The following is a 25,086-nucleotide window of genomic DNA, read 5'->3' as shown; positions in this document are numbered from 1 at the left end:
GCCCTAGTTAAAGTCCCTGTAGGGCTTATTTTCAGGGTAGGGCTTATTTTCAGGGAAACAGGGTAGGGCTTATTTGGGGGGTAGGGCTTATTTTGCAGCTTAGGTTTTATTTTTGGGGAAACAGGGTATGTACAAAACGGGGATGGAGATATGTCGCTATGGGTGTACTGGGTCACAGCTTGTTTTTTTTCTATGTACAAAAATCCTGTTCTGTTCTCCCTCCTGGCCTCCAACAGTCTTTGGTGATCAAAGCAAAAGCCCCGTAGCCTCCCTGACGGTAATCCCGAGTGTGGCTCGTAGTTAAATTTCAGTCCCATTAGCGGTAACCCCGAGCCACACTCAGGATTACATTGCAGGATCCTGGTGCGGCTTTACTTACTTTGTCCCAAGGATCCTGCGATGTCCCCCACAGTGTCCGTGGGCTCTGTCTCCTCCGAAGCCTCTGTGCCAGGCTCCGTTCCCTGCGAGCGGCGCGACGCACGGGGGCGGAGCCTGGCGGCAAATTCAAAACAATGTAAAAATCATAACACATACAGTACTGTAATCTTACAGATTACAGTACTGTATGAAATTATTTCACATCCCTTCTGTCCCCAATGCTTTGGCCCATGCCCTGCATGCAGTTTTATATGATATATACACTGTTCTTTCTGCCTGGAAACTGGAGATTGTCCATAGCAACCAAAAAGTGTCCCTTTATGTCAAAAGTGGCTTTAGATCAGCTAGAAAACAGCGATAGTAAATTAGAACACTTGCAGAATTGAGCGATAGTGAATCGTGGGGAAATTTATTTTATTATTATATTATTTTTTTTATTATAATTTATGTTTTTGTGTTTCAAACTTCATCATACCCGGGATATCTACTAGACTCTTGTTTGGACAGATTTAAGTGTGTTGTTGTTAAGAATTACAGATCTACAATATAAAACGCCAAATTTCCATGCAAAATAATTGTACCTCTTTCAGCACCTAAAATCCGAAATAATCATACCGCCAGGGAGGTTAAGTACTAGGAATCAGTGGCGGCCTGTCCATTGGGGCGCCGAGGCACCGCCCCCTCTCTCACGTCACCCCTATATACATAATAGATAGATTCATGCATGAATCTATCCATGGCCGCCGTGGCCACCCCCTATTCATGCGTCCGGCCCCTTTCAGGGCACTGGGCACATGAATTACAGCAGCAGGCAATTTTTTCTTTTTGAAGTACCTGATTAGAGCCATAGGCTCTAATAGGCTTCAAAATAGGGTGGGCTTGGGTCGCAGAGCATACGACCTGGAGCCCACCCAGGGGTGTTGTTATTAAAGAAGAGTATTGTACACAGTATACAAGTGGGTCTTATACACATTGGGGTATGAAGACATCAGTGTAGAGTGGAGTACACATGTGGTTACCAAGAGTAACAGAAAATGTAACAAGCAGCCTGTTGCTAGCGTGTACTTGTTATAGGTGACATGGCCTCTAGCAGCGAGGGAGCTGTTATTGGCACTCCTCCCACCTATGGTCTGTCTCCCAGGGCAGCAGGAGAGGATTGCATCGTAGAGGTTTCTTATCCTATACAGAGGTGTGGAGCTTCAAGGTAAGAGTTAAGCTAGGTGCACATGTAAAGCCCATGCAGAGCGTACATTAACACTCACTTTGCTATATGGACCTAATAGTGGAAACCGCTGGACATTGGCTTAGCATGTGCCTCCAAAATGCAGGTTATTGTGAAGTCATGCATTGCTATGGGGAAGCAGGAGTTACTGGAGAACAAATTCAGTGCAAGTGTACACTGTTTACATTAATCTCTAAAGGGTAGAGGCCAACCCTAAGGCTGAGTATTCCCCACAACAGCCTCAGCCTTGTCCCAGTGCTCTAATGAAGGACAACGATACCCCATGTATGTAGTAAAGTGACCCTGTAACAAGGTGCCTAACATATCCCAGAATAAACCACGTGGGTAATCCTTCCATATGACCCAGTACTTGCCACTCAATGATTTAATGGGAAAACATGGACAATACACCCATCTACCCCTGTAGGAATTAGCCAGTCAGCCAGCCTACCACCCCCCTTACAAGTGGGCAGGAAGAGTCCAATCAGCAGCTGAATATTAATACAGCACTGGCCTATTCCTGGGGAGTGGTGCCCAGATGGAGTCTGGGAGTTTGTATAAAACACTGAGGCAAAGAGCAGCCTTCTTAAACCAATTCCTGCTCGGCCACTGTACAGAAACGGCCAGGCAGGACAAGCATTGTTCTAGGACACAGTGGGGTGCGATCATGTGACTGATCTGAGCCGCAGTGCTCTGGCCTAGTATCATGTGATTGCCGTGACCACAGTGCTCAGTAGTACATAGCTGCCATTCATGCATTGAGAACTACTGTGATTAATCACATGGAACTGGGCCAAGTGCTGTCTCCCCGTAATATCTGTAGCAAATCACAGCTATTACAGTGGTTCTTAATGGCTGCAGCTGGGAATTATAAAATTGGTTGATTTGTGTGATATACAAGCTACCTGTCCAGAACATAATCAATCCAGACAGTGAAAAAGTCTCACACATGGGGGTATCGCCATACGTGGAAGGAGTAGCTGAATGGGGTGTAATTCTAAGTATGCCTACGATGTGTGTGAGAAATTTTTTTTTTTTTTTCCACAAAAAAAGTAAGTCTGCATTTTCCCCAAAAAAAAAAAAAAAGTCAGGCAATTGGATGCATTATTCATCCCCCTAGAATGTCTGAAGGTGCTCACTGGAATTTGGGCGCCTCTGTGTGGCTAGGCTCCTGTACACAGGAGGAGTTCCAGAGTGTGTTTTGGGGTGTAATTATATGTATGCCTATGATGTATATTAGAAATAACGTAATTGTGGAAAAAAAAAAAAAATCCATTCTCTTGAATTTTTGAAATTCTTTTGGCAAACTAAATTTTCAAAAGATTCACTATGCCTCTCTGAAACTACCTTGGGGTGTTTGCTTTCCAAAATGGGGCCATTTTGTGTGCGTTTCTACTGTCCTGCTGCTCCAGGGCCTCTAAAAATGTGTTAGGTAGTCAGGAAATTAGATGGGCAATTTATGCTCCCTGAAAGCCCAAAGGTGCTCCTTGAATTTTGGGCCCCTCCAGGCATCCTGACTGAAAGTCTCACATGTATTCCAATACTCAGCAGACATAGCAAAATGTATTTTGGGGCGTAAACTTGTTAAAAATGACAACTTTAGCTTGGACTTTTGCTTTTCAAAAAAAGGGGTCAAATGAGTATTTGAACTATCCTGGCATTTTAGGGCCTCATGAAATGAGACAGTCAATACTTCAGGACTGATCAATTTTCAGATATACCATAGCTTATAGACGCTAACTTTCACAAAGACCAATATACACTGATTTGGGTTATTTTTTTACCAAAGAAATGTAGCATACCACATTAGGGTCTAAATTTATGAAGAAACATTTGCAAAATTGTGTAACAGAAAAACATGTTTTCACAATTTTCTCATTTGGGTAGTGTTTCATGACTGAGTAATTCTCATTCAAAGTGTGAGAGCGCTGAAAGCTGAAAATTGGCCTGGGCAGGAAGTCGAGGGTTATCTTAAGCAGCAACATCAGATTTTATCAGAAAGTAATACACCTGCTTTGATGCAAATAGTCCTGCCACGGGCCAATTTCTAGCAAGTTTTTCTATCAAGTTCTCATTAGGAATTAGGAGACCACAGATCGTACAGCAGTGTAAAAATTTGCCAGCAGTAGGAAAGTTTTAATGAGGAAGAGTTGGCCCAAATATACTAAAGGAGATCAGGCCGGAGTACAGTATATCTAAATAAATGGAGAATGCAGATGGCACAGCAGTGTAAAATTAACCAGCAGCAGGACAATTTTAAAAAGCAAGCCTAGGCCTAAATGTACTAGAAACAATGAGCACAGTTTGGAGCATTACTACAAGATTTATGATACTGCAGAGGATACACTAGGGCAAAGTAGGGATGAAGTTTGCAAGGTTTTTATGTAACTGCATGTTTGGGATTCTGGAGACTTGCTATTCGTTTTTTTAGAACAGAATTTGCCAATAGACCAGATGATTAAATTAATTTTATTTTTCCACAGGCAGCACATACTGTGGCTTTTTCAGAGATTTCCCAATGAACACTGCACACAGTAGGACAACAAGAAGACTAAGACATCCAACAGCCACCAAAACCCAAAGCTCTGCAGGGGCAGACTCTTCTCTTGTCACTGCAGCCGTAACATCCCTTTGCTTAGGCCCAATCACAAGCAGAGGTCCCAGAGTGGTCACAGTTTGTCCCTCTTCGGTGTGGGGTTCTTAACGGAGAAAATTGAGAGATAAATACACATTTCTGTACAATGCCATGCAGTTTAAGAGCTTGCAGTCAATCTAGCTTTTACACAAGTGTCTAGAAGTTAGCACCCATTTTAGACCCTTGAATCCTAAAATGGTTTTCAGCCAATATAGTGGACAGAATAGGGATTAAGATAATGGTTAACAATAGGTTGTGGTATGAGCAGTTGAAGATTTTCCCCCCATTCTAGTTATGTTAGAAGTGGACAGTGGGAAAGCTTCCACTGGTGACAAGCAATATAAAGCCATCAGGATTCTAGCTGTTCCAACCAGGTTTTCAACCTTCCACTTGTTTTAGTGAAAGATTGTCAGCCACATAGGCTTAACTAGAACCTTCAGGGCCCTGGTGCAAGAAACCAAGGAAGTCCCCCCCTTGACTACTGCTGGAGCCCCTTCCATCAGTTTCAGGGCTCTTTACTCCTTTAAAATCACATGACTTGGTTGTTAGCAGTGTGAACCAAAGCCTACGATCCAGCATCTGGGGTCTCCAGCACAGTGGTAGAGCACCAGGGCCGAGCCACCAAGTGCAACCTTGGTAGTTCTGCTACAGGTCAGCTATGTTAATCTGTATGAGATATTCTCCGACTCTTAAAACTGAATTTGAATGCCAACAGAAACCTGGAGAAGAAAGCTATATTTTCAACATGTATGATGCATACAGATTTATAAGAATTTAGAACAAATAGCCACAAAGTGTCCTTCTAGGACAAGGGTTAAGAGGCAGTGCTTGAACAATGAAAATTTTAGCCACATGCACCAATGAAAAGTTCCACCTTTTGGGCTAGGCCTATTAAAAATTGAGCTCATTGTTCAGAATGGTATTTAGGACAAGGATAGGAAGCCATACATCTGACCTCAGGGATGCCAAACTACAGCTCCAACCTATGACTTCAAGGACTTTGAGCGGTGAAATCTGAATGACTCCTGCAGCTACAGGCATCATTGCGATATCTTTTAGAGCCGGCAACTCCCTTCACCATAAGATCATTCATAGCGGCTGTTCAGCTGCTTGATTGTTCTTATAGGCAGTGAGGGGACATCTCCCTCTACCCACCGGTTATTCTCCTGGCTCACCCCTGGATGCTGACCCATAGAGATCTCCAGCAGGCCCGGAGTCTGTTTGGAGGCCGGGCACAATGTTATGACGTCACACCTGGCCTCTGCAAAAAAAAAAAAAAAAAAAAAAAAAAAAAAAAAAAAAAAAAAAAAAGCGCGCCAACTTTACGGTTGGTTTTCCCCATGCATGAAATTTTTTTGGAAAAAAAAAGGCGCATTTGAAAAATTGCTGTGCAAGTACTGAGTGAGATAAATTTGCAACCACAACCATCTTATTCTCTAGGGTCTCTGCTATAGAAACATTGGGTGTTCTGTGTAATTTTCTAGCCAAAAAAAAAAAAAAAAAAAAAAAAAATTTACATTTAGGAGAGAAATGTCAAAATTGGCCTGGGTGGCATGTAGTTAATGTGTTAATCTCAGACACTAGAGCAAAACAATTTGAAAGTTGTCAAGTTACTCCAATACTTGTCAATGTGGTCACTAAAGATCACCTTTAGGACACATCTAGAGATCACCTTCATTTATAACATTGTATATCACAGTTCTGAGCTGCAAGTTAGACTCACCATCCAAGAGTTCCCTTTTCCCTCTTGGTCTTCCAAATCTGCCTCTTCCTCCAGAAAGGAGCCCAGTAGGGTTGCTGCAGGTGCCTGTACCACAACACTGGCAGATACTGCTAGGGCCCTCAACTGCAGACCAGCTAGAGAAGACATTGGTTAGACAAGTCTACATTTAGAAGCAAGACTTGAAGTTCTGGTGAAAAAACTAATGCTGTATAGTACAGCAAGAAAAAAAAAAAAAAAAAAAAAAAGGCATTTCAAAAAAGTACTAGTTACTTACCGGTAACTGTCTTTCTGGGAAATCTTCCAGGACGGCACACCTGAGAGATGAGAGGCTCCTCCCCACAGGAAACACAATCAACAGCTGTTTTAAGTCCACACCCTTCCCCCTGATCCTCAGTTTGTAGAGAAGTAACTCCTGAACCTGGTTCACAAGGGAAATCATTCCTCATAGGCACTCACCTTCTAGTGTTCTAAAATTTTCCCTCCTCCAACGGGTGGGAAGTAGGCCTGCCGTCCTGGAAGATTTCCCAGAAAGACAGTTACCGTAAGTAACTAGTACTTTTCTCAAGTCATCTTCCAGGACGGCACACCTGAGAGGATAATCAAGTACCTCAGGCCTACCTTAGGGTGGGACCACTGCAAGACTCTTGGCGAACCTCGGTTCTGCAGTAAGCTTTACCTTTACTCCATATGCTTGATGAAGGTATCTTAGCTGGATCATGCGGCTGATCTGCCGGTCTACTCCACCGGTGTCCCTGCCTTCTCTGTTTCGGATGCAGGATCTAGGTGGAGTGGGCTCTTAAAGATGGAATCAGAAAACATGTTAAACTTGTAGGTTATCAATGTTGCTTGTCACACATCTACCAACAATGGCCTATTCTGCCTATAGGTGCTGTTTAGAACCACTAAAAAGATTAATCGGAGACCTGTGTTGTAAGACAAGGACACTACATTGATCCATAAGGGGCCTGTCTTAACACAACCCTGTCCAGGGAAATAAAAGTGCCAAAAAAGAGGGGCCCCTGACAGACAACCCCTTTTTGTTCATTTTTATCTTTATGTCAGCAAAGACTGAAGGGAAACCTACTTAAGGGAAATAGATTAACAAAAACTTAATCCCTGGGTTTAAGGCATGCCCAATCTATAGTTTTACTTACGCCTGAGAGCCTACTCAGGAGATTAACATCTATAGCAGGAGAAGAACACTCATATTGCTACATCTAGTTTTGCTAGAAGGGCAAAATGAAGGCCATGCACCGAGCTGTAACCTATTTGGTCGGGTATACATGTTTATACTTCATCTTCAGGCCATAAAAACTCCTCTGAACCGAACTTCCTAAGTTCTTATTAAACAGGGCGATTCATTATCGCCTTCCTCCAGTGACCCATAACTCTACTGGGCTTCAACCCTAGGAAATGGCTCTGGCATCCCTGAATGTAAGGGGTCGAGGCTTTCTGACATGTGACATCTGCACCAGAACTCCTGGCCCTTTCACAGAAGAGAAGGCTGAAATACAAAAAAGGTGATACATGTATTAATATCACAAAAAAAAAAAAAAAAAAAAAAAAAAAAAAAAAAAATCAGATTGTGGACATAGCACAATAGATTTAGACAGAAAGGACACAAGCATAGACATCAATGTTGTGTATCTGAGTGTGACTAGCTAAACCAAAATATCAAATATGGGAAGAGACCCAAATCTGAACCTCACAGTCTGGTTTTCTGATGTGCGGCCAATATGTAAGCATTAAGACACAAACACACCTTAAATGCTGCGCATTTCTGAAGTGCAGCTAGCTAGGTCATAACTGGTAAATACAGAAAGGACGGGAACCCCCTTTTACAGTGGTGTTTTACTGATGTACAGCAAAACAAGGCTATAAAGAGAAGACAGAAAGACCCAAACTTCTATGTTGCGTATTTATGACGAACCACCAAGTACAGTTATAAGACAATCCTTCCTGTTATGCAGTTCTGTAGTGCAGTTACATAGAACCAACAGAGAAAGAACACAAGTAACCTACAGCATTGTGTTTTTCTGAAGTGCCATAAAGTAAGGCAATATGAAACAGAAAGCACCAACAAGCTTCAATGTTGAGTACTTCTGCTGTGCAGCAACATAAAAACAAACAGACAGCCTTTACAGCTGCAATCTTTCTGGTCTACTGCAAAATAAGGCAATAACTCCACAATGAGTATTCCTGCAGCATTGCAAAACCTGAACCAGAAGGGACAGATAAGCTTAGGGTTCCCACACCCGTGCAACCCAACCTGCCACTTGGGACTGCAAGACGCATGAGAAGTCATACTATGGCTTCCAAAGGGTATCATTCGTAACTGTGCGACTCCAGGTTGCAGCGTATCCAGCAGTCCCTGCTTACGGAACCACAGACCTCAAGATTACACAGGTCGCAGGAAAAGCAGTTTTCGGGTCGAACAAACAAGGGGTCCCCATGCTGTGGCTCCCTGGAGGAGTGCAGCCAACAACCCCCTACTGTGTATACCTAAGAAACAGCAAGGAAGATCAATGAGAAACACCACTTACTGCTGTGCCTTTCTGATATACGGACGATAAGTCAGTAAATATAGGACATACAGGACACAAACAATGTTCAATCTTTGTGTATGTCTGATGTGTAGCATATACCAATACTGAGCAGAGATGTCATTACCCTCAATGTGTCTCCCTGCTGAGCAGCAAAAACAAATCAGAAAAAGACAAACAACCTTCACTGTTGTGTCCTTTCTGATATGCAGCCAATAAGGCAGTAAACCTTCAAATTTGTATGTGTCTGATGTGCAACAACAATCTTGAATAGAGATAGCACATCCATATTCAAGTGATTTGGCATGTGACTCAACATGTCAAATCGCATGCCTAAAATTGGCAGCCATTGCCGTTAATAGCACTGTCTGAATCAGCCCGGGCCACTTTGTGGTGCTGCACTGATTACCAATGGCAGTATGTGTACTACCCATGGCACAGGTTCAATTTGTATTTTCCAACAAAATCAGGACCATCCATCTTCACTGCTACCTTTCTGATAAGCAACCAATAAGGCAGTAATACAGGACCCACAGACAAACTTCAATCGTGTATATCTCTAATGTGCAACAATCTAACAATTCTGAATAGAGATAGCACATCCATATTGAAGCGATTTGGCATGCGACTCACATGTCAAATCGCATGCCTAAAATCGGCAGCTATTGCCGTTAATAGCACTGTCTGAATCAGCACGACGCCACCTTGTGGTGCTGTACCGATTACCAAAGGCAGTATATGTACTACGCCTGCCATCAATCTTTCCTGCTGCCTTTCTGACAATCAACCAATAAGGCAGTAATACAGGACATAAAAACCCCACAGACAGACCCCAATCTTGTGTAGGTCTATTGTGCAGCAATATAACAATTATGAGCAGAAATGTCATCACCAGACTCAATGATGTGCGTTTCTGGCGTGCGGCACAAAACCAGAAAGTACAGACCACCTTCCCTGTTGTATTTTCTGATCTGTAGCCAAACAAAGCAGTACCTTTAGGATATAAAGGACACCCAACAAGCTTCAGCAGAGATGTCACAAATCTCAATGTGTACTTTAGTTGTGCCACCAAACACCCCAGCAAGGACAAACCTTCACTACTGAGGTCTACTGGTGAGCAGCCAAGGAAGAGTCATGGTGTATCCCTTTATGAAATAACCAAACAGGAGCAAATTATTTCATAGGCATAGCCTGGGCTGTAGATACTAATCCTTCACCACCAGTGAAGGAACCAATCCTAAAATGGTTGGACACCTTACTATAGTAGCTGTTGTCCTACCTTACCTCCGTAGATTGAGCAAACGCTAGCCAGCTCATACACGGGTGGGGCTGATCAGTAACTAAAGTCTCAGTGAGCCCAGCCCTAGAGACCAATATAAGACCTCTAAAAAGGGTGGTTACCAATTTAGCCTGGAGGTAAATAGCCACCTGCAGCCCTTAAAGAAGCAATCATATAGCCATCTAGCTCTTGCATATGTTTGCACAGAAAAATCCTTAAATCAAAGGATATAGGAAAAACGATTTATGGTAAATCGCTTTTAGATCTGTCACTGAGTGGACTGTAGCCCAAACCAACAAAAAGGTTTTTCTTACCCCCTGCATTAAAATATAACCACAATGTAAGTGGAGTGGGAGGTTGGAGCTTATGAAAAGTTACCCATAGCAAGCAACCCCCAAAAGGAGGATCTGTCACAAGGGAACCCCTACTGTGTCACACAGAAGCTTGGTCCCTGCCACATTGTTGAAAGCTAGGTCAGCTTTTAAGTATCTTGGAGCAACTTTAAGCAGATTCCTAGCAGCTGGGCTAATAGGGCCAGATAACCTAGTGCACCTGCTGAGCAAGGGAGTTTACTCCTGAATCCTTCAACCATTGCACCATTAATAACTTGTTCAGTGGTATACCTGGCCAGTAAGGAACTCTTTGTTCTACCAGGTCACCCTCTTTGCTGTATTCACCCCTACTAATGTACCACAACCGGGTATGTAGGGAGAGGCTGGCAACCTACTGTTGTGATAACCACAGTGTCTCTGCTATAAGAGGAAGCTGTGGCTGGTGGTTTTTAGCAGTAGCTTCTGGGCTATTTTGTTATGGAGACCCCAGGTCCTGCACTGCACCACTCAGTAAATACAGGTGGAAGGGGAAAAAAAATGCCTTACCTACCTCTTTCCCATCTGAGGTGGTTTAGGCACACTCGCTCCTCTGCACAACTTGTCCGCCATACAGCATCTCTGATGTAGGAGGGAGCTGTGGCTGGTGTCTTTAGCAAAAGCTTCTGGGCTATTTGAATCCAGACCCCAGGGGAGATTATCTCAAATGCCCAGAAGCCATCTGGCTGGGATTGGGGATTTTTGACTCACCGTTGTCTTCCCCTTTTGCCACAGCCACCGGGCTTGCTTTTCCATCCTTATGGTCCACACGCAAGGAGGATAGCCGCCAAAGTGCCCCCCCCACAACTGCTGTCCCTTTTAGGGAGCTGCAAGGTTAGGTTGTGTCCTGCACTGTCCAGTCAGTATATGCACATGGGGGGGGGGGGGGCAATGCCGTACATTCCTCATTCCCATGAGGTGGTTTAGGCAGACATTCACCATAGTAAACTGGTATCTCCTCGAAAGGAGGATGTGGGCGCCTGCTCCTGCCGACTCTCAGCCTTTCCTTCTGGGTAAGAACGTGGGTCGTTCAGGCGGTGCCCTCCCTTACAGCACACGCGAGCTAACAGGGACCCAGGAGTCAGGGGATACGATCCCCCTGGAAAGAACCGACGGCCAGCACCCCCGTCTGAACGGACAGGTAAGGGGGAGAGACAGGATAAAGGCCCCTGAAGTTCTGGGGACACCACTGTACCCAGGGGCCTTCAGCTCTCAGGGGGGCTTTCCTAGTTTCTGCTGCCCCCCCTGAGGAAAGGATAGGGGAACCCCCCAGGAAGGATAAATATATCCCGCCAGACCGAGAGGCTTCCCAGGCATTTGGTTCGGCTCCCAGGGGGAGACCACCAGCCCCAGGCTTCGGTCATTTGGAAAAAAAAAACAAACAGTTTCGCCGTGTAGGGAGAAACACAATCAAAAACTGAGGATCAGGGGGAAGGGTGTGGACTTAAAACAGCTGTTGATTGATTGTGTTTCCTGTGGGGAGGAGCCTCTCATCTCTCAGGTGTGCCGTCCTGGAAGATGACTTGAGAAAACATAATTTGCATTTTGAGTGAAAGTAGTATTTGATCCCTTCGCAAAACATAACTTAGTGGCAAAATCAGGCGGTCAGACGTTTCTTGTAGTTGGCCACCAGATTTGCACAAATCTCAGGAGGTATTTTGTCCCACTCCTCTTTGCAGATCTTCAAGTCATTAAAAGTTGAGGCCGACATTTCGCAACTCGAACCTTCAGCTCCCGCCACATTTTTTTCTATGGGATTAAGGTCTGGAGACTGGCTAGGCTACTCAAGGACCTTAATGTGCTTATTGAGCCACTCCTTTGTCATCTTGGCTGTGTGTTTTGGGTCAGTGTCATGCTGGAATAACCATCCATGGCCCATTTTCAGTGCCCTGGCTGAGTGAAGGTTCTCACCCAAGATTGACAGTACATGGTCCTGTCCATTGTCCCTTTGATTCAGTGAAGTGGTCTTGTCCCCTTACCAGAAAAACCCCAAAGCATGTTTCCACCTCCAGGTTTGATGGTGGGGATAGTGTTCTTGTCGTAGGCAGCATTCCTCCTCCAAAAAAGGAGGAAGAGCTTGATTGTCTCCTCTGACCACAACACTTTCACCCAGTTCTCTTCTGAATCATTCAGATGTTCATTAGCAAGCTTCAGACATGCCTATACTTGCTTTCTTGAGCAGGGGGATTTCAGTCCTTCACGGCATAGTGTTTTACTAATTGTTCTCTTAGCAACTATGGTCCCAGCTGCCTTGAGATCATTGCCAAGATTCTCTTGTTTAGTTCAGGGCCGATTCCTCACTGTTCTCATGATCATTGAAACTCTACAAGGCGATCTTGCATGGAGCCCCAGAATGAAGGAGATTAACAGTTATTTTGGGTTTCCTCCATTTGTGAATAAACGCACCAACTGTTGTCACCCTCTCACCAACTTGCTTGGCGATTGTCTTTTAGCCCATTCCAGCCTTGTGTAGGCCTACAATCTTGTCTTAGACAGCTCTTTGGTCTTGGCCATGATGGAGAGATTGGAATCTGATTAATTCTGTGGACAGGTGTCGTATACAGGTAACAAGCTGAGATTAGGAGCACTCTAAGGGAGTGTTCCTAATCTCAGCTTGTTACTTGTATAGACAACATCTGGGAGCCAGAAATCCTGCCGATAGGGGATCAAATACTTATTTCACAAATGAAAATCAATGTATAACTTATGAAATGTTTTCTGGATATTTGTTATTCTGCCTCACTGTTAAAAATAAACCTACCATAAAATTAGACTGATCACTTGTCATTGGGCAAGTGTACAAAATCAGCAGGGTAGCAAATACTTCTCCCCCCACCTCCACTGTATGAAACTTGGTGGCTGTACAGAGTTCCCACTCCATATCTTATGGAAGTGGCCGAACATCTGTGGCTTCTGGAACAAAGTTTTTATAAATATCAGACACAACTGGGTTCCTTACACCCCCCCCCCCCCTCCGCAGCTTTGGCAATCCTGAGTTAAGGAATTGAAATTCCCACAAAACCAGAATTTTAGCCACATACTCAGCAAGATTGATGATTAAAACCTATATCAGATGTTCAAAACCCCTGACTAGGTTTAACTGGAGTTTGAGAGCATTGCAATTCAGTCCAGGTCATAAAAAAAAAAAAAAATCCTCAGCCTATTGGGCACTTGGCCCTCAAATTGAAGCAAACTACCCTCTGTTATAATACCAACAGTTTTCCAACATGTTGGTTATTGGTGTTAAAATATACTGTACCAATCTTTTGCCAATGTATTAGCCCTTTGTTGTAGTACTTTCCTATAGCAAAACATGAAGTCCTTTCTTACTGCAATATATGAGCAATATTTGCATTCTTATGGGAAATAAAATGCAAGAAACTTGGGGCCAATGCCTACCAGATGCAATTGTGCCCTTGAGTTACAGCAACAAGTGTTAGAAATGCATTTAAAAAAGGCGTTATAAGCCTTACCTGCACAAGTGCATGGATCATGTAGTTTCATGGTGTCATGTGTCAGCAATGCAGTATTTTCCCCATTCCTTGAAATTTGTACTCAAGACATGAGGCATTGCACTATACAGGTTAATGCATGACCTCTAGCACAGAGACTTGATATTTTCTGAGAAGCTATATTTCCCACAATCCTTGGATCTGAGTTCTGCAGTGGAACTAGTAAAATTAGATCTGAAACCAGCACAGCTACAACAATGGAATTCACATTTGTGATGCAACACAAGTGGCAAGGCATTGAGAGCTGTGTGACCCAGGGCAAGTTGGTTGTACCTTTAGATACTAGGAACAAGGCTAGGTGGATGAATACATGGGCATTCATCTGCCATGATACTGAAAAAAAATGAAACTTGCAAGCCCATCATAAAGGCATAATAAAATACAGGGAATAGAACTACACTAATACTCTGCTTAAAAATTGAATATACAATTAAGGCAATCCAAGAATTCCAGTCTTGAGCAGAAAGTCAAAGCCCCATTAGACATGCCTCATGCATGCTCTACGTTCCCAAAAATGGTCCACCAAGCAGTGGTCATGTGATCTTGAAGATTCTGAGCAAGTGGCATATGTGGATGGACTAGGAGCAGCATACACATCACAGCGGTGATGCATGCGTTTTGGCAGACCAGCCAAAGGCTACACTTCCTCTGAGGTGACTTACTAGACTATGGAAAACAGACATCAGTACTCTTCAGGTTTGCCGCTGCTTGGCATGCGTTCCACAGAGGGTGGAAGGGATGTCAGTGGTTCAAAGTAGCCAGAAATGCAGCGTCACTTCCACCCTCTGGAACGCACGCCGAGCAGCAGCGAACCCAGAAGAGTTCTCTCTACTGATGCTGTTCCACCCCCCCCATAGTCTAGCAAGTGGCACTTGTGTGACCCTGCAGTTACTCTCCTTCCCCCCCCCCCCCCCCCCCCCTTTTAGTGGAACCTCAGTTTGTGAGTAACAGTTAACGAGCGCTTCATTTCTAAAAATCCTAACTTGGTTTGCGAGTGTTGTCTGGTGGTGGTGGGTGGGGGGGTGGGAGCCAAGCAGAGCACACCTGAAAGTCGCCGAACAGCACCGTTCGGAAATGCACAGAAAAGCCCAAGGACAGTTCAGCTGACCTCAGTAAACCTCAGAAAGACTCATGAACGGAGTCTTTTCAAAGTTTGCCGAGGTCAGCCGAAGTGTCCCTCGGGACTTTTTGGCCGTTTGAGGCTCCACTGTATAGGTTTAGTAGCGAGCCACTAGATGCCCAATAAGTGTGGATCATGATGCCCAGAAAGTGTGGATCACAATTTGCAAGCATGCCGATCTTTGACACAAACAGCAATTCCTTATACTGTGTCCATACTCCCTCATCCTTGTAATGTGGTCAGAATTTGAAAAGTACTGTCCAAAACATTAGCTTCTACAGTTGCCTTCAAGCATTGGCAAGACAAAGTAGTAGAGAAGCACATAGGTTTCACACCCCACCCAAATGTTTGCCCTTGCCTACATATATTGCGCATTACCATGCCTCTTCCCCAATCCAGAATACTGCATAGGCAATCATAACCCGAACAGCTGAAGGCAGCTTACGTCTAAATGGTTGTTCCTAGCCCCTCCCCCGGGCTCAGACAGGCCATAGGGCACACCAGGCATTTGCTTGGTGGGCCAAAGCAGCATGTCCTAAGAGATGGCCAATGCAGGGGTCCCCACCACTGACAAAAATGGGCATAACTGCAAGGGGCACTGATAAAGGGGACTGCACCGACATATCCCATCACCAACCACCTCCACTCCCAGGGGGAAGGAATAAAATGCCAATTTTTGGTCAGAGTCTGGGCCTGCCCTCTCCATTTTGTTCATAGTGGCTTCTGAATGCTATTGTAGCAGCTGTTACTCAGTCCAGATGCAAAGGCCATGGAAGATGGCAAGCACAGCTGCCTTCAAAACTAAAGATCACTACAGTGTGGATTCAGTCTACCCTTTGAAAATCTAACTAACAAAGTGCGTGGAGACTGATGTGCCCAGGTACTAAAAAAAATAAAATAAAAATTTTTGTATTGGACTTACATAATGGCCATCTATTTGGCATTTTTTAGTTTTACAAAGCAAAAGATGCCAAACAGGATTCCTGATGTCAGCTCATTTTAAGGCCTCATGCACACTGGACATTATAAGAGACAACAGTAGTGTTGGCATTTTAGCAAGAAAAACCCACACAAGCTATAGGATCAAAACCCATGGTTAGCCACATTTAGCATTTTTTACAGCTCAACTCCCTAGTTCTGGGGTTTTCCCCCAGCCAGAAAACACTGTAGCCAAAAACTGCTGATAACAGCCTATGTGTGCATGGACACAGGATAACATGCTGGGGAGTTTGACTGTGGAAAAAGATGCCAGAAGCCAAAAACCACAGCTGTAAAAACAGCCAGTGTGCATGAAGCCTAAAGGGCACCTCCATTCCTCTTGTTGGGAAGTGCAACCACCAAGGCTTCTGTTCCAAAACATCATCCGATGACCACTATATATAAAAAAAAAAAAAAAAAAAAAACACTTTATGCCCCATACACACGATCAGAAATTCCGTCAGAAAAACCTGGATGGTTTTTCCAACTGAATTCCGCTCAAGCTTGGCTTGCATACACACAAAAGTTCTTGGAACTTTCGACCGTTAAGGACGCGGTGATGTACAACACTACGACGAGCCAAGAAAATGAAGTTCTGAGCATGCGTTGAATTGTTTCCGAGCATGCGTGATTTGTGTGTCTGAATTGCATACAGACAAAGGCATTTTCAGATAGGAACTTTTTCTGACTGAAAAATAGGAGGAGAACCTGCTCTCAATCTTTTAATGGCTGGAATTCCGCCTGCAAAAGTCTGATGGAGCATACACATGGTCGGAATTTGACCAAAAGCTCACATCCAACTTTTGCTGGCAGAATTTCTGATCATGTGTACGGGGCATGAGAGTGCAATAGGCAAATAAAACGTCCAATGCAAATACAAAATATGAAGTGACTATCCAGTCTATGAAATCAAAGTGCAATAATGGTGTTCTCTGCATTCAATAGAAGAGGGGGGGGGGGGGGGGGGTTAGGAATGCCCAAATAGTGTAGTATATCTTGGGGGGGGGGTGGGGAAATTTCATAAAAACAGTAAAAAAAAAGTGTAACACTCACGTTTGTAGTAACGCAAGTAAAAACTCCATGAGTGTGTCACCATCACTGCCGGTTGCAGCCGTCAGCAAATCCTGTGCATCATGGAGCATGCACCTTCAGATTTCCCCCACCCACCCTTTCAAGCATTTTGTGATTTCATATACTGTGGATAAAGTCACTTCATATTTTGTGTTTTTGCACTGGATGTTTATTTCACCATTGCACTTTAAGTTTTATACAGTGGTCTTTGGATTTTCACTGCCATCTTGTGTTCATTTTGACTAATACACTGTTGCATTTCAGAAGTTTTATGTAGTTGATGCCAGTGTTTGCCAGGTGGTGTTCATATTGTACTTTTATTTCACATAGTTTTTCAGCACCATTTACAGCATATCACATTTTTGGTTCTGAATTCTATCGGTGTTTGCAGCAGTTGCACTATATAGCCATTTACATTTCCTCTGTAGTGGTAGCACAGGAGTACCCTCTATCATTGTTCTGTGAAACTGGACCTAGCAATCAGTACCTAGAAGTTTGAATGTGCAGTAGCCATAAAACCACAAGCAACCTCACCTTTGTGTAGCTTTGCTATAGGAACAGGCCTTGTTCATGGCATCAGGGACCTGGGTGGTTGCAGGAGCTCTCAGGTAACAAGTTATGTAGATCTGGATTGGGAAGTATTTAAATTTTACGTTATCAGTTCTTACAAGGCACCCATCTGTATCAACCAATTCAAACTGTCCTTACCAGAGAGGCATCATTTCCTAGAAATCGGAAAGCATCCACTGTGAACTGGAGCTTGTCTGGCTGAACCCTTGGGGTGATGAAGGCTGAAGAGGCGTCACCTTGCATTCCATCAACTAGACAGCTGTAGAGAATGGTCAGTTAAGATTGGGGTCGTTATGGCAGCAACCCCCTTCCCAGAGAAAAAAAACCAAAAAAAAAAAAAAAAAAAACCCAACACACAAGGACATACCCATTGTTTGCAATGAGGCCATAACTAGGAGCAGAGGTGGGATCAGGAGATATGGTGGCCACACATTGATCAATATACAGGATCAGTCCAACATGGTTCTGAGTGTCCACAGATGCCTCTATGTAGAGGATATCTCCAAGCTGATAGATGGGAGAGCTTCTAGGGCCACTCCAGTTCTCTATAGACAAAAACAGGGGATTACATTGTAGAGTTCAGACAACACTCCCCTCCCAATCATTTTCTGTGCTTAACTCACCAGTCATGAGCCTCAAGGAGAAGGACATCCTCTCTTCTAAGGACACTGTGCTGCTGAATGGAACCCATGTTGGTTCAATGGCTTTGCTGCTCACATTGGCATGCCTATACAGAGAACAGAATCAAGTGTCAGTAATGAGCCAGAAGTGAAATATTAATTTCATAGATCCATATTAACCATTTAATGGCAAGTGTCGCTTTAAGAGGAAAGTTAGAACAGCAGCATGCTAGCTGCCATTGTCAATGTGTTAGTTGCAAATTTACATGTTGGCATCCTGGTAACAATCCAGCAAGTTACTGACATGACTAGTATGAAGGATGGTAGTTCAAAGCTAGCTTCTTCCTTTTGCTGGAAAGCAACTCACAAGATAGGGATGCCAGATTCAGTACAACATCCCTGAAGCTTGCACTTCTAAAGTCAAGTGAGCAAAAGCACCAATTCTCAACCACAAGTCATATTCCCCTTAGCACCTAGCTTTTAATTTTAATATGACCACTCTTGCACCAAGGAACTTGGAGATAATCTAGATAATGGGTCCTGAAGACAGGAGCTGAGAACCACTGAACAGGCCAGATTTTACATATTACCTTGGGGAGTTGCAGACTAGAATACTGCAATCACTGAGCAGCAAATCACCACCTGTGATGTATTTCAGTTATCTTGCAAACCTGGCCTGTTAGTCCTGAGGACAGGAGTTGAGAACCACTGATCTAGATGGACAAATGAGCACTGCCATCTGTACCATGATTAGGGTTGCCATCTGTATGGGATTTGAATCATGTGTCCCGGTCTCCTCCTGCCTGGTACCCGGACACTTGATTCAGACTGGTTTCTGTGCTCCATCTGCTCAGCTGGTGGTGAAACATGACTAGTTAATGTTATCAGGAGAAAGTTCATCTCTTTATTTACCAGTTCCTCTAATCTGAGTCCCGGATGTCCTCTGGTTATTCCACAGAATATACTGGCATGGCTGAACAGCCTTACCCTGGGTTCACACTTGTGTGAACACAGACATTGCATGCGATTCGCACCCACACTGCTGTGCAGATTGCAAGCGATGTGTATGCAATGCAAGATCAGCCACACAGTTGTATGTCTGAACTCACATTAGATTTGCAGAATAGTGCAGGGACATCCCCCCCCCCACACACACACACACACACACAGGAATCAGATTGCATGGGTGTTCTCCTGCTTGCGATCTGATTCCTGTGCGAGTTCACACTGCAAACCGATCTGGGGTGTCATTAACATCGTAATGACACCCACAGAAATTCGCAGAGGGCAGTGTGAACTGTCTACAGGAGAGATGCAGGAACTGGCACCACGCTGGTTCCCACTTTGCAAATGTGTGAACCTAGGCTCAGGGCTTGTTTACACATGCGGTGCCCTCTGAAGAGCAACCCATGTATGGATTGCTCTTCAGAGGGAATTTGACAGGCAGTGAGGTGGTATAATCACTTCCTCACCACCTGTTTAAACCCCACAACTGAAAGCATTATGCAGGAAATGCCCATTCACTTGGATGGGCCACATTCAGCAGGCATTACTGCTCGGTAAACCCAACAGTGCAGACAATTTTTGCCAGACTGATGCAAAGAATTTCGGCTATTGCGTGTGTACATTCCCCCCCCCCCCCTTTGCAGCTTAAGTGGATTTTTTAAAACGTATTTGATTAAAATCTCATGCCACTGTGCTGTAGCCATGTACATTGCACATCCCCATTCACTTGAATAGCTCAAGTTAAGCAAGCGTAGTGCCATAGGCTAGTGGGCCCTTTCACACGGGCGATCCAGCCGGCAGACTCCACTTCGCTCAGCAGGGGATCCTCTGAGCAGGCAGATGACAGGCCTGTCTCCGCTCACTGTGCGGACATGGACCTGTCAGAGCCCCGTTATCCATTTTTACCCGATCTGCCAGAAGGAAAATAGGGTCACCATCCGTCTGGATTTCAGAGACAGAATCGGATCGCATAGCAGCGGCATGTCACCACTAACATTCGCTGCTCCATAGGAGGTGAATGGAAGCTTCGATCAGGCCTGCCTGAAAAACTGACAGGCGGACCTGATCAGAAAGCCCGTGTGAAGAGGGCTTTAGGAAAAGGTGGCAACCCTAACCATGATGTTCTCTAAAGCTATGAGGTCACCTAATGGTATCCCATCATTGTCAATGCTGATCCTCTCACCACCACACTTTTGCTCAGAGGCCATTGATCAGTGCAGTAGAAGGTGCTATGTTGTAGGAACAGGCTATATATAGTCTGTACTAGTTGCTGTAGCTAAGGTGTAGTTCAGTTGTACATAAAAGCAAAGACTTATGGACCCATTTAGACTTTAGTATCAAAGTGAGTTGCCAAGACACCTAGCCAAAAATCAGACTTGAGCCAAACCTCTAAGCTGTGGTGTACTGCCTGCAGCAGTTTCGTGCCCCCCCCCATTAACCCCACAACTGATAAGGGAATAGGTCACACCTTTACAGCTTAGAAGGCTTGAGGCCCAGCGGGTTTTTGCTGTCTGTACCCCCAAGAAGCAGATTCGTGACCAACCGGACTGAACCCAATGGTAACCAAACATTTTTGGAGTGGTCAAAGAGGCCAAGGAGGCAATCACCACAATGGATACACTTGTTGCAGTGGCAAGTCATTGGAGACTCATTTCCTGTTTTGTCAAAACAGGATGTGAAGGGGGAATGTCTTGAATTGGGACAGAAGCAGAAAACCTGACAGGGGTGCTGTTCTCTGTTCAAATGTTTTTGCCTCAAGGTATTTACCAGGAAAGATTCATTGCATCCTAGTGTAGACTCACCGGTAGTAGTAGCACATTATGGGGACCACAGCTGAGTTGGTTCTGATGATTGGAATGGAGGAGGTTGGGCTGTAGGTCAAGTTGGTAGCATAGATCACCCAGTCTTGAGTCATCTGTAGATAAGATCAGAACATTACATACCCCAGGGGCATAACTAGAACCTTTAAGGCCCTGGTGCAAGAAACTGATAGGGCCCCCCCCCCCCCCTTCCATCTGAGCTCAGGGCTTCCAATTTTGGGAGGTTGTGTCCATGGATATCCTCCCAGAACTCTGCCACCCGTATGCCCCCTGGGACGTGTATCCAGCATTATCACAACAGCCCTTTACCATGCGATTAGCTGATCACAGGTAAACAGACTTGCTGGATATCGGCAGCCCTTTTCTACCACGCTGTGTCAGGAAAGGAGAGGCGTTAAATGCCAAGAATGTCAGTAAATTGTTAACACTGATAATCAGTGCTGCCCATCAATGCCACCTATCAGTGTCCATCAATGCTGCCCAGTGCCACTTACCAGTGCTCAATGCCCATCAATGCTGCGCCCCCCCCCCCCCCCTCTAATTGTGCCAGACCATTGAGGCTAATCAGTGCTGCCCATCAGTGCCACAGATCATTGCTCATCAATGCTGCCTGCCTCAGCACAGCTCTGAGTGGAGTGCACAACTCCTACAGCTCAGAGCCGACAGTTCTCCCTGCTCCCCCAATCCCTCTGTCGCATGGGATGACACAGCTGATCTGCTCCTTCCCCCACAACTCCCCCGTATGTGTACCGTGAGCTTGTTAGCTTCACACTTGAAGTCTGGCAAAGCACACAGAAGGGGAGGGGCAGATCAGCTGTGTCATCACATGTGACAGGGGGAGGGAGTAGGGGGAAAAAAAAAAAAAAAAAAAAAAAGGCAAATCTCCTGCCATGGAATATCAGCTACACAGTCCTTAAGACCGCACTGCAATAACCCATAGCAACCAGGTATTCGTTTACTCAAATAAAAGTTGGGAATATTACCTGCACAGTGTTGCCACAGTCCTGGAGACTAATCTGGAAGATAACTTGGTCAGCACTTTGAGTGTTCGGTTTGCAGCCTCGGGGTCCCAGGCTCAGATCAGAAGGTTTCACTAGCTTTCCATTACCATAAAAATCCATCATGACACTGACCACCATGCTGTCCTCTTCACACTGGATACTGATTGGGGAACTAGAAGAACTTATAGTCGGGGGCTGCTGGCGGAGCATCCCACCAGCACGTCCACCTGTTGAACCCCACTGAGCACCACCTCTGGGAGCACCAAACCCATATACCTCATTAGCACCCCAGTAAACTTCTCTGGAACCCCCTCTAGAAGACCCCTGGTTCTGGCCAGGTACAACCCGCTGGTAATTCCTCCACCAGTCCGACTGGCGCCCATGTCTCACCAAGGCTACATCTCCAGTACATCCAAACCTTGGTCCATAAACCAGAGCCAAAAGCAACAGCCACCTACAGTAGGCCCTCACTCCTAGACCCATCCTGCTTGCAAGACCAACAGCACAATGAGGCAGGAAAAGAGAACTGCCTTTTATACCCCTACCACCAGTCGTTAATACCCCCAGCTGGAGCAAATCATCACCACACCCAAATGGCTGCCTCATACAGCATTTGGCTAAACTACATGGTTGATCTCTTGATGCTGAGACAGTTAACCACTTGCTGACAGCTGCCTCATTTGAGTGGAGCTACACAGGAGAATTTCAGTAGCTTAGTCCCGCTACTATATTTGTTATGGATTAATCATTGGAAGTAGCAAGTGATCAAAAGAACAGATGATACAAATGGCTCTCCATGGAGTACACCAATGTTTATCAACTCCAGTCCGCAAGTACCCCAAACAGGTCCTGTTTTCAGGATTTCCCTCAGATGAAACGGCTGTGGTAATTACTAAGGCAGTGAAACTGATCAAATCACCTGTGAAAAATAATGGTGAGCCTGAAAACATGACCTGTTGGGGGTAATTGAGGACTGGAGTTGAGAAAGTTCCTTCTGTTAAGCTGCCCATTACATTTGTACAAGTTTTAAATAAACAAGGCGCGTCAGCAAGGCGCATTGGGGTGCCATTCAGAATGGCACGACGACAATGTAAATCTGGCCTCGGTGATCATTTGCTAGTCCTAGCGATTAACAGCTAGTGATGTTGTTGGCAGGATTGGGTTTGTAAACTCTCCTGTATAACTCTAGTCTTAGGGCTCATTCACACGATTCTGTACCTATTGCTGAGCAGTTTGCAGCAACATGTGTTGTATGTGCTATGGGGTGCCCATGCATTCATGTCTATGAGTGCACCCAACAGAAAATACTTGCATTGCCATGCCTGACCCACCAAATAATGCTTATGAACATATTCAATATGTGAATAGGCCCTTTGCATGGATTCATATTCTGCATTGTGAATATGCTTGCAGTCTTGTGTAGTTAGAACATAGATATGTGGCATGGATTGTTGTGTTTTGCCTCCATTTGCATTGATTGTCCAAATAAGAAAATCTGTCTGCTAGTCATATAGTACACCACTGTAAAATATACTATACTACATTACCAAGAGTGTGAGCATATCTATATCAGACCATGTGACTGCTACGTGGCCCAGGAGCACAGGGGACCCAACTCTGTCTGGCTGCACAGTAATTTATACAGCCATAGCATTTGGCTAATACATTTGATTAATGGAATGTATACTGAATATAGTTTGCAAACACAGTTGGTGTGGAAATAATTAGTGCTCTGTGTCAGTGCAAGGATTGCCATTAAATTGGAGAGGTAAGTGCCGTCTCATATAGTTATGGCCCTGTGCATTACCATTCATTTCTGCAGACCCCAAAATGCACATTGATTCAGAAAAATACACATTGCATTTTCTAAAAATGTTATATCGCTGGGATCTGTTTAGATCTTGTTCTCCTGCAAGGTCTTATTTATTAAATGAAATATACAAACATATACCGCGCTGTCCAAACGTGGAAAAATAGCAGCCAGCACAGCAGTGATATAATTTGCAAAAGTGTGAAGTGGTAAAGTAAAGTGCAACGCTAAATAGAAAATACGACTAAAATAAGTGTACAATTAATTTGAATACAATGTACAAAGATAAATATCCATAAGTGAAATCTGGGGACCACACAGGTCCTATTGTAAAAAAGTCCAGTAAAGTGAATAACAGTCCAATAAATCAGAAAGGTGTATCAAAATATAAATGTCACATAGATAATGAAAATTTATGGAAGGTCCACCACCAAAATCACCAATCGCTTACCGGAAGGGTTGAACTCAGATAGGTGTACACCTAATGAGTCAATCAGGCTTTTGTGAAGTACCCGGGATAATTCCGGCTCACAGTGTAAACGCTTTGGTGGTGGACCTTCTATCAATTTTCATTATCTATGTAACACTTATATTTTGATACACCTTTCTGATTTATTGGACTGTAATTCATTTTACTGGACTTTCTTTTGTTTTTTTTACAATAGGACCTGTGTGGTCCCCATATTTCACTTATGGACATTTATCTTTGTACATTGTATTCAAATTAATTGTACACTTATTTTAGTCGTATTTTCTATTTAGCGCTGCACTTTACTTTACCAGATCTTATTTATTGTTACCTCAAAAGGTCACTCCACCAAAAACTGATATTTTAGTTACAGTGGAGACTGGTAGGCTGAGTTAGTCCTGTTTCCTGTCGCATCATGGCAGCATACACTTTGGGTTGTGACTCCGCCCCCACAACCTGATAGGACTACATAGCTATAAGTTGTAGAGATGGCCCCTGCCCAGTATTCTCTTATTTTTCCTCACCTGAAGGACTGAACATATCAGAAGCACCCCCTTACCGAATTCGCCCCAGCCAGGTTCTAGCCTCTCCTGGGTGGAAGTCCTTACCTGTACAGCCTCTAAACGAGCTAGATGGAAGGAGCCCCGCTCTGGTGATCTCGGGGGTATGTTGCGGTCTAGTATAAGCCTTAAACAGGCTTAGTTGTTGTGCAGCGGTCGCCATGCCTCCTTTTTTCACTTTGTGTCTTTCTCCCTCTTTGCTGGGCTCTGTGGTCCCTCTGTGCCTCCCTACAGGCTTCCCGGGCGTCTCGGCGCTTCCGCGCATGCGCGGTGCGCGCCGTCAGGGCGTCCTTTCGATTTTGCCAGTTTCCAAGATGGCGCCGGGCGCCTCGCGCCGCTACTGCGCATGCGCGAGCGGGTCGTGACCTCGGCGGCCATGGCGGCAAATTTAAAAGCCCTGTT

The 25,086-nt window shown here is 44.6% G+C and overlaps 1 protein-coding gene across 1 annotated transcript; it reads right to left on the bottom strand.

Annotated features, from left to right (window-relative positions):
• Positions 1–4,069: 4,069 nt before the first annotated feature.
• On the bottom strand, positions 4,070–22,328 carry LOC141134751 (zona pellucida sperm-binding protein 3-like). The gene is made up of 8 exons (XM_073624190.1): positions 21,828–22,328; positions 20,827–20,939; positions 18,023–18,126; positions 17,767–17,944; positions 17,538–17,658; positions 17,364–17,455; positions 5,959–6,092; positions 4,070–4,299 (listed from the first exon to the last, which is right to left on the bottom strand). The coding sequence occupies exons 1-8, from the start codon at positions 22,326–22,328 to the stop codon at positions 4,070–4,072; spliced, it is 1,473 nt and encodes a 490-aa protein (XP_073480291.1).
• Between the last annotated feature and the right edge of the window lie 2,758 nt (positions 22,329–25,086).

Source organism: Aquarana catesbeiana, linkage group LG03 (genome assembly GCF_042186555.1).
Source record: "Aquarana catesbeiana isolate 2022-GZ linkage group LG03, ASM4218655v1, whole genome shotgun sequence".
Taxonomy (NCBI): Eukaryota; Metazoa; Chordata; class Amphibia; order Anura; family Ranidae; genus Aquarana; species Aquarana catesbeiana.
The sequence above is the reverse complement of the archived record's forward strand: the minus strand, read 5'-3'. Positions and strand labels throughout refer to the sequence as shown.

What these genes read in the sequence shown, in the direction of transcription:
- LOC141134751 (XM_073624190.1), bottom strand. Translation starts at nt 22,328, where the DNA reads ATGGGTCTAGGAGTGAGGGCCTACTGTAGGTGGCTGTTGCTTTTGGCT. An exon ending in GGCCTCATTGCAAACAATGG is followed by an intron (nt 17,659 to 17,766) that starts GTATGTCCTTGT and finishes CATTCTCTACAG; the next exon opens with CTGTCTAGTTGATGGAATGC. An exon ending in TATAGCAAAGCTACACAAAG is followed by an intron (nt 6,093 to 17,363) that starts GTGAGGTTGCTT and finishes TGTCTTCTCTAG; the next exon opens with CTGGTCTGCAGTTGAGGGCC.